At 37.7% G+C, this 9,567-nt stretch overlaps 1 protein-coding gene across 1 annotated transcript in view; it reads right to left on the reverse strand.

The window, feature by feature from the left end:
• armc4 (armadillo repeat containing 4) overlaps nucleotides 1–8,913 on the reverse strand; it is a 42,533-nt gene extending 33,620 nt beyond the window's left edge. Inside the window, 7 exon segments of the mRNA XM_034706808.1 lie at nucleotides 2,849–2,968; nucleotides 4,923–5,059; nucleotides 5,377–5,483; nucleotides 5,686–5,893; nucleotides 6,237–6,394; nucleotides 6,728–6,969; nucleotides 8,791–8,913. Of these exon segments, the coding sequence (XP_034562699.1) occupies nucleotides 2,849–2,968; nucleotides 4,923–5,059; nucleotides 5,377–5,483; nucleotides 5,686–5,893; nucleotides 6,237–6,394; nucleotides 6,728–6,951 (954 nt within the window). The 5' untranslated portion in view covers nucleotides 6,952–6,969; nucleotides 8,791–8,913.
• Nucleotides 8,914–9,567: the final 654 nt, after the last annotated feature.

The raw sequence follows: 9,567 nt of genomic DNA on the forward strand, positions 1-9,567 counted from the left end.
ACTAGTATACATACTGTGGAGGAAATTATAGGGAACAGTCACAACTTCTCAGATAATGCCAGCGCACATTTCTATCACAAACACCAGCAGAAAAGTCTTTGTAGTTTTATTTTGACAAGGCTGGGTTTAGTCCAAATTAACCCCGTCTTCCATTCATCTGAGATACAAGACATAAGATAAGATAAGATAAGATGAGATGAGATGAGATGAGATGAGATGAGATGAGATGAGATGAGATGAGATAAGATAAGATAAGATATACTTTATTTGATCCTCCATTGGGGGAAATTCTTTTGTTACAGCAGCTTACAACCAATTGGCTACCTCTGGTCTAAAAATAAGAGTCCAATGCGGAAAGTGCGAAAAACTGCAGTTCATCAAGGATTCCCTTGAGGCTGGCTCCAGTAGTACCAGAAAACACATAAACACCAATTCAAAAAAGACGATCTTTACAGCAGAAATAAACATTTTTACAGCCTGGTACAAAAGACGAGTGTAGTCTGGATAGCTCATTTCTTGATCGGCACACACTGTAGGGGGCTGAATTTTTTCTAACGGGGCAATTTTGAAGATATTGAGATTACGAGTCTTCCAATGAGAGGCACAACTGACTTGATTTGATTGACAGGGGGGAAAACTGTAGCTGTTGGCAAGGAGGCTCAAAGCCCGCCTCTTTGTCTACAGCAGCACAACCTATACAGTCTATGAGCACTACCGATGACGATTGGCCTCAAAACAGCGCTTCAGAAACAGAAGGGTGACGTCATGGATACTACGTCCATATATTATACTGTCTATGCCTACAACACAGGACAGGGGAATACAACAATGTACTTGCATAGTTAAAAATATAATAACAATAATAATAGTAGTGGTAAAGGTAAAATAGAATAAAACAAAATATGGCAAATATTACAGATATACAAACACTATGTAAACTTCTATCTGATGAATAGATAGTGAGGCAAGTTAACTTCACTAAAAAAAAGTTCACATTTTTAAAATGATTAGTGATGTGGGCTGGTTGTTCAATAATGGCAAAAGAAGCCTCCATGCATACCACCCTACCTTTCACAGTGCTTTCCATTAAAGGAACTGCTGTGGGTACTATATGGTGGATAAGTTTCACATCCAGAATTCAAATAACCAGACAGAAGTACGTTGTAGGAAATCTATTCTACTGTATGGTAATTAGAGAGTGGTTTGGAATCAACCCAAGAGTCTGCAGCCATGAGAGCGGTGTTTGAAGCTAAATGCTTATGCCAGGCACACTAGCTCGCTCTGACAATGCTAATGTAATGACCTTTAGCAGGCATAATGTTAACCACGATCACCATCTAAATTTACTATATTAGCAAGCTAATATTAGCTAATTAGCATTTACATAAAGCACAGCTTAGGCTGATGAGGAGATCAGTAATGCTACACAGCAAAATTTTAGGAGCAGGACACATCATTCCAATTTAATCAATACAAAGCTGTCGAATTGCATCTCATTGACGGTGCGGTCCATTCTAGATGTGTTAAAGTTGACCATTATGTAGGTATTTGGACATGATCCAAGGGGTGGTTAAATTCTACTTTTGACTTGGTAAATGAAAAGTCAGAGTATTAGCAAAGCTATGACGTTCCTCCTGATGGGAACATGAATATCTGGGCCAATTTTGTCTAAATAACTTTACAGAGATATGTTTTATTAAACGAGTGAACAAAACTAAAAAAGTATTTTTGGGACAATAATTTTATAATCAATCCAATATTTGGAGATACTTTAGTGCGGTGTGTCAAACTGACATTTCCACACATAAAACCAGTCTGGCTAATAAATAAAAAAGTGCACTAATGGGTTTGGGAGTAAGAGTGGTCTTACAACACTGCCATGTGATGACGGTACAGAATAAATCCTAATTTGAAAATTCCTCTGTGCAATTCAGGAAGCTTATCTGTCTGATAAACTGCTCATGTTGTCTTTTATTTCAAACGCACCTCAAATGCAGAACAGTTCTGAAAAATAAACTGGCTCTCAGAAGTCAGAGTCATAAAAAAATCATTTCTGAAATCTCACATTGAAGGTAAAAACTTTGACTTAGTTGAATTATAAAGCTATAAGCAATTTCAATAATCTATCCCCCTGAGAGTAACGTCATCATTAAAAGAAAAGTACTCATGCTTCAAAAACAATCATGCATTTCTTTCTTTCACCAAAGAGAATTGATAGCATCACAAAGTCGGCCGTGATTAGTTAGTGGTCTTAAAGGCTTTGATATGCATGTGATGATGCCATATTTTCCAACAAACATCAGCCTAAGCAAGACAAAATGATCATATTCTGAAATGATAAATGCTTCTTGGTTACAGCTGGAATCTATTATCAAGACAATTTGTTAAGTCGTCAAATCACTAAGGCAGGAAGTAGCAGTACTGAATAAATCACACATATTTCAGTGTCTGGAAATGAGCATGTGTGTGTGTGTGCACAGTTGTGTGTGTGTGTGTGTGTGTGTGTGTGTGTTTTTAAGGGGGTGTATATGGTGGGTGGGATCGTGGTTGAGCTGTTTTGAAGCTGGAAACACGGAGGTCGCTTCAGGAATCTTTCAACACAGTGACAACCAGACACTCAAAAGCGTGGAACAGCACAGACACTGATTACACAATCCAAAGTCTGTTTATGAAAGTGAGTCACACACGGCATCACAGATCAAATCAGAGCTTTAGAGAGAAGGACCTTGTTCACGGGACAAAGAGGCATTTTAACACCCACACAGCCAAGCTCTGAAAGTTATAATTCAAGGCTACATGAGGTCTTAATGTGTTTATGTTAACTTCATCTGCCTGTATTTCACTGTACCTGCTTCTTTATGTTCTCAGCAAAAAGTGGAGATTGGCTCTTCAGGAGTGTTACCAGGTCTTTGTAGATATCGCTTCTTCGCTCATAGCTGTTCTCCTCCTTCTCCTCCTGTTTTATGTGCTGTGAAAACAAAGTGAAAAACAGCTTCATTAATTCTACTAACCACAATTATAATGTGACCCACATGTCAGCTGGAATAGCTGGTGTTAGCAGGCTCAGAGTATCTCCAGGCAGCCTCAAATAGGAAGTGTAAAACCATGTAAACCACTAAATTAGGTGTAAGACACTACTGCTCTTTGAGGTTTCATTTGCATCAAATGTCAACCATTTGGTTTAAGGTTGTCGTTTTTCCACCTTGCTCCAACCGTTTCCAGGTGAAGAAACAGAGGCAGGAAACCTATGGCTTGTCAGCAAAGGAAGAGAAAGAGTGAGAGGTGCTGCACCATGCAAAATCCTCTCTTGGAAATGATTGCTAACACATTTGATGAGGATTCTTGCCATTTGGAAGCATTTGGAAGCTCTCTGTACAACCTTAGACTTAGCGCTACACTTAAAGCCTCACATTTGATATTTACATGAAACAAATTTGGGGTATATTCATAAACAGGGTTGAAAACTTTCAGCTGAAGTTTCAATCTGTTACTTGATCATAATTAAAGACAGGCCAGTTTCACTCATGCAACAACGTTTCTTTACATTAAAAACCTTAAAACAGCATCAGAAAAAACATCATGTAGTGCAATGTGATATCTTTAACTTCTCCTGCTTTACTGGGTCATGGTGATGCACGTGCCCAGTCTCTGAGGATGTTGAATGTAATGTAAGACTGTAGTCTTTGTTTTATTACTGGGAGTGGTTATCTTGTAGACCACTGTATGTTGTTTAAATATGGTGCTGCTTCCAGCTAGAACGATGCAGAGAGGGACTTGCAGCTGTCAGAAGAACTCATGCTGAACTCTGATCCGTTCAAAAAAAAAAGGACTCTTTGCCAGTTCCTTATGCACTGCTTTAACTTACTTTGGAAGTTTGGAAACTCAGAACTGTTGTTAAGCAACATAGTACATATCTTGACTGTGATTTTTAACATGTGGCAGTTATCATTATCTGCCTGTTTTGTCCTTGTGATATTTTTAATAAGTCTCTTGAGTTCTCAATAAACCTTTATGCCGTTAAACACAAAAATGCATTAATGTATTGAACTAAACGAATAGCCTGAGGGACATTTACAGTAGTGACACATCAACATTATTTTCCTGTATTTTTTTTTAATAAGAGATGTTTGGATATTTTATTAAGATCAGAAAATTCAGTCTAAACTATGTGCTGTGATTTTGATCAAGGATTGGTACTTTAGCAGTTGTTAGGGGAGCACAGTCACTACATTTAGTAAGGTCTTACTCTTATATTTGAGATGTATCACTGAAGACTAATAATATAGATAAATTGTACTGAATAGAATATATGTAGCTCTAGCGAAAGTTCAGACAGGAAGACTATAAAAGCAATCACAGCAGTCGTTTAACTCTCCTCTCCCTTGTTCAATAGCTCACCCGCTTCCAGCTGCATACTCCGGAGCTGTCATTGGTTAATCAGCAGCGGCGTCATCCAATAGCTCAGTGGCACGCCCTTATCGTCAGCCTATCAACTTTCTGCTGTCTTTTTAAATGTGTCTTTCTCTCCAGCTAGTTCCTTCTTGTATTGATGGTGTGCACCCCTCCACCTCCCCATCTCCACCTGGTCTCTGCAAGTCTTCAATTCCTAGGATTCATCAACCACCACCACCAGTGCCTGGACTCTAGGGGGATTTTTTCTGCTGCCAAATTCACGCATCCTACGCTCACAAAATTCTCACGCCAAAGATTTCTGTCAAGTTTCATTATTCATTCAGTTGTAATAAATAACCTTTAATCTTCAAATTGTGTCTCTCCTGATTGAAATAATATTGAATGATTATTGTATTTGTTTTTTTTACTCTGCTTTGGCAATAACCAAACTGTTCATGCCAATAAAGCAATCTGATCTTGACCTTTACTGAAGAACAGTAACAAAGGCACTGACTAGTTAATGGTCTTACCCCATTGAGAAAAACTCCAGAAGCACTGTAGGTGATGTGGAGGGCCACAGTGTCACATGGCTCAATCACAAGGTAACAGATCTCTCCCAGCACCTGTCTCCATGGAGGAGCACGGCAGCCATTTGGAAATTCATAATCTAAAAGAAAAAAAAACAAAGTTGGAAGTTTTAAAATTCTTGCAGGAGGAGGTCAACAGGAGAAACATAAGACATAGTACTTCAAAAACATCAAGTATTACACTAGATGTTCATGCACAGTTTAATGCTTTGCTAGAGAATGTTAAATACACTACAATGAAGCAAAATGCATCTCCTGGCTGACGACTTGTTTAACTGGAACACGGCAGATATAATGACTTCTGATGCAGACTTCTTTGTGCTTTAGAATATCCACCCTCAGTATTAGAAGCAGTCGCTTTCCTTACAACCCAGTGAAATGTGGAGATAATTCAAACCTGATGTGTATCGAACTGCCTTCAACACCCTCTTTTCCCCCTCATTGCAAAGACGTCTCAGCAGCTCCACTTCATTCTTCACTGCGGCGGGGTCGAGGCTGACTTGTCTGTGATGAAAATGTAGAAAAACAAAACAAGACAAACATCCAAATCATTTCACTCACTCATGAGCTTTTCCTAAACCCATTGACAGTTCCAATCCAAAACAACCACATGTGACGGTGAAACTGGTTAGTTATTGAAAGAGGATAACCGTGGAGGATGCACAGAATGAACCCAGAGAAACTTGAAGACAGAAGAGGAACCCACTCTGATATCTCTTTGAGGCACTTGCTGAGGAGCTGGTTATCCAGATTTTGCAGCAACAGGAACAGTTTTATCTTGATTTCCGAGTCCTTGTCTTGACTCTCCTCTTTTACTTTGTCTAGAAGACTCACAACATCAGAATGGGCGTCCTCTCTCGCCAGTATGCTGGCAAAGCTGGGACCAAGGATCTTCACCAGTGGGTCTCTATTTTCTGTTAAAAAAAAGAGATTTGTGTTTACATCATTTTGTTACTTGGGTTCATTTTGAGGCCTCTTATGAATTGTGCTGACACTCATCCTCTCAAAAAAAAAAGAAACATTCTCTCTTTTTAGAAAATAAAAAACTGACTTTCATTATTATCATTATAATTACTATTTGACAGTGGCTGCAAAGTATAGAGATATTTATTTGTAAAGACTTATAAATAATAGCATGATTTGATAGTTCTAGAATAGAGGGACAAAAAAGTATGTGGGTTATAGAGGTACATTGGCATCTGGACTGCTTGGGATGCAAAGTAGATTGAAAAATGATCATGCTGTTATCATACTTACCTTCAAGACATGCTCGAACTTCCTCAAGCTTGGTATCATCTGCCAGATGAAGCACTTCTGCGATCTTGCTGAAGTTGCGTGCATAAACAACAGGAGAGCATAACTGCAAGAGAGGACGTCCTTGACTGTCTTTCTCCTGGGACTGCACATCTGAGTCACTGAGAAGAAAAGATAAAATACTTCAAGAATAAATCCGTTGTTATAAAGTGTTTCTATTCAATTCTTCATAAGAAAAAGATCAGCCTCTGTATTTTTGTTTTTGCACTTCTCTGCTTCCAAGATACGAGAAAAGAAAACCAGAACTTCTGATGAAATGAAATGGAATGTACTCTTGTCTAAGTGAAGCTGAAAAACAAATTAATTATAGCTTACTTCTTTGACTAAAGCCAAGGTAAAATACATTTGGACACCATGGTGACAGCATATCCTGCACAGACACGTAATACTGAAAGCACAGGCCAGCCAGCTGCCCGCCTCATGATTAGACCAACCTGATGTCATAGCCTGTTTTGAAATCAGATGCCACTAAAGTGGTAGTCCACCGGAGCGGCTCCTCAAACACATGCTCAGCCTCCTGTGGGTGTCGGGTGCTGAACTGTTCCACAAAGTGCAGGACTTCTTTCAACAAGGTCTCATTCATTGGTGTGGACTCAAGTTTGCCAGTACCAGAGCTGGTTGTGGTCCACTGGGCTGCCCTGGTCAGTGATAGCCCCATAGCACCAGCTGGAATATTCTGACACAACAAATCATAAAAAACATGAACATTTTGTGGCAGAGAAGAGAGGCAGAAAGAAGATTCACTTCTCTCAAATGCTCATTGATCAACTAAGTGCTCGGGTTCCTGTGTGAAGAAAAGGCTATGTGAGATTTCTGAGTTGTTCCTTTTGGCTTATGTCAGAGCTCCATCGAGGAACGCTGAGAGTAATCTCAGAGTACTTTGATATTAGCATGTCACTCTTACTATATTAAATATCTTCAATCAAAAACTATCTATGCACAGCATGTCTATAATATTAAAGCTTACCTTATCCATTGTGAGTGTACTCTAAGCTTTTTAAAAGGACATTACAAAAATATCCAACTGATGTAACTCTTATCACATCATTCAAACTATAAGCTTACTTTTTTGAGCTTTGAGTAATTTCTGTTGGAAAACAGTTCACAATAAACTAACTGACAAGAAATGCAAGCAGACCTGTTTTCAAGGGCTGCGTGAAACAACTTACAATATCCTCTTACTGCCTTTTTTCTACCTTAATTATATATATTTTTTCTGTACTAAAAGTGTTAATGGCAAACTGATATGGCAGCCCTTCCTTGACTACATCACGGCTCTTAGAGAACCCACATGACACCTCAATGCCTTTGCCTTTTAATCACAAAATATAATTGCACAAATGGATGACCATAGCAATATGCAATTTAGAGTGCTACACAGATTATGTGTTTTTTTATTTTTGTTTGTTTGTTTGATTGTTTGTTTTTCTGCTTTTTTGTTTGGTTTGTTTCCTCTCATTTTTGTTTTTTTTGTTTGTAGAATTGGATGGGTGAGGGGAGTATGTTCTTCTTTGTTAACCTTCTGAACGTTCTATGTCTTCTGAAAAAGCTCTAAATAAATGTTAATGGTGCTATATGTATGTTTTCAGATTTAAGATTACATTTGTACCTGTGGTACTTGACAGCTCACACATACAGTGAAGTTTACAGCATAGTCAAATATTTACCACAGGTCATTCACCCCATCTGCAGTAAGACTTTACTGGCAATACTTCTCTGTAATCATCATTACTTTCTACATGGCAGCTACTTTCCACATGTTTTTCATCATCATACCTGCAGAGATCATTTATCAATTATTTCAGATTTTAAACAATCATAAAATTGTTTTTATTTTTTAAATATTGTTCACACATTCTCTTGTTTCTTGTTTCACCATGTCAACCTGTCACTACTGACTCATTTTTAATATTGCCTGTAATTACTGCTATTTAATCTAAATTCCATTGGTAACATTGTACATATCTAAATTGTATTCTATCTTTATTTATCTATTTTTATTTTACTTATTATATTTTACTTATTGAAACTTCTTTTTGATTGTACTTATGTCTGGGTTGCTGCAACAACTAAAAAAATCTTTTTTTTCTTCCTATTCTATTCTATTTATTCTACATCTCTTGTCCACAAACTCTCTATGTTTTTATATCATTTAATTACCCCTGTTCCTTACTGTGAGCTGTTGTCACAAGCAAATGTGTACATGTGGGATCAATTTACCTTCCCTTGTGTTATACCATGTTCAATATTTACACATATCTTCACTGTAATGAGTCAAATGTTCGTTCTTTCTTGACGACGCTGACTAAATGAATGCGTTAACCACGTTGTAACTTTAGTCAACGCTTTTCCTCAATCCTTCACAGCTGATAAACAGCCTTATGGTAAAATTAGCCCTCCTTCAACAACTTCACATTTTCCCTCAGTATTATAATATACGCTACATGTTTCTATTCAAATATCTTATGGCGAAAAAATTGCTGAAGAAGTAACCTACCGTGTGTTTAAAGTTTCCTCTTCTCAAAACTTCTACTGTCTGCTTTCAGCTGTGTCCATGGAAACTACAAGCTTCCTCATCCGGACCCTTTTGGTTGCTATGATACTGCAACACAACGGAACGCGAGGTGGGTCAAATTATGAAAAACGGAAAACGAATGATAAAGCGAAAGATCCCCCGATACCGCTCTCTATTTTACAAAAACATTTGTTTAATTAACAGTTTCCATTTTAAAAGAGACTGATGTTTCCGCAAATACTGATTGTAAAAAAACAATTAGAAGAAAAGGCATAACTCTGAGCATTCGAACCTCTGCAAATGGCTAAGAAGTGGGACATTTGACAGTCATTGTAACTGAGGGGAAGAAGGACCAGTGGTGGACAAAGTACACAGCTCATTACTTAAGTCAAAGTATAGATACTCCATGTCACATATTACTCCAATACAAGTGAAAGTTGCTCGGTCAGAGTATTACTTGAGTTAAAGTACTGGAGTACTTGCTTTTAAAAATACTTAAGTATTCAGAGTACCTCTTAAAAAAATCTCAAAAAATTGTATTTTCAAAATACATAAATGCAGTCAAGACTACATAGAATTACATTATGTTACATTCTGTTTATCTAGAAACCATTACTTGAAATATCTAAAAACTATACTATGGAATAAAAACAGAAACTAAGTTACTCCAAGCACAACTTAGTTTGAAATGTTCATCTGGGATGAAACAAACGTTACGTAGCTCAACACGCTATCTCAGGTTGGACTGTGAATTTTTGT

This window comes from Notolabrus celidotus, chromosome 17 (genome assembly GCF_009762535.1).
Source record: "Notolabrus celidotus isolate fNotCel1 chromosome 17, fNotCel1.pri, whole genome shotgun sequence".
NCBI classification, from domain to species: Eukaryota; Metazoa; Chordata; class Actinopteri; order Labriformes; family Labridae; genus Notolabrus; species Notolabrus celidotus.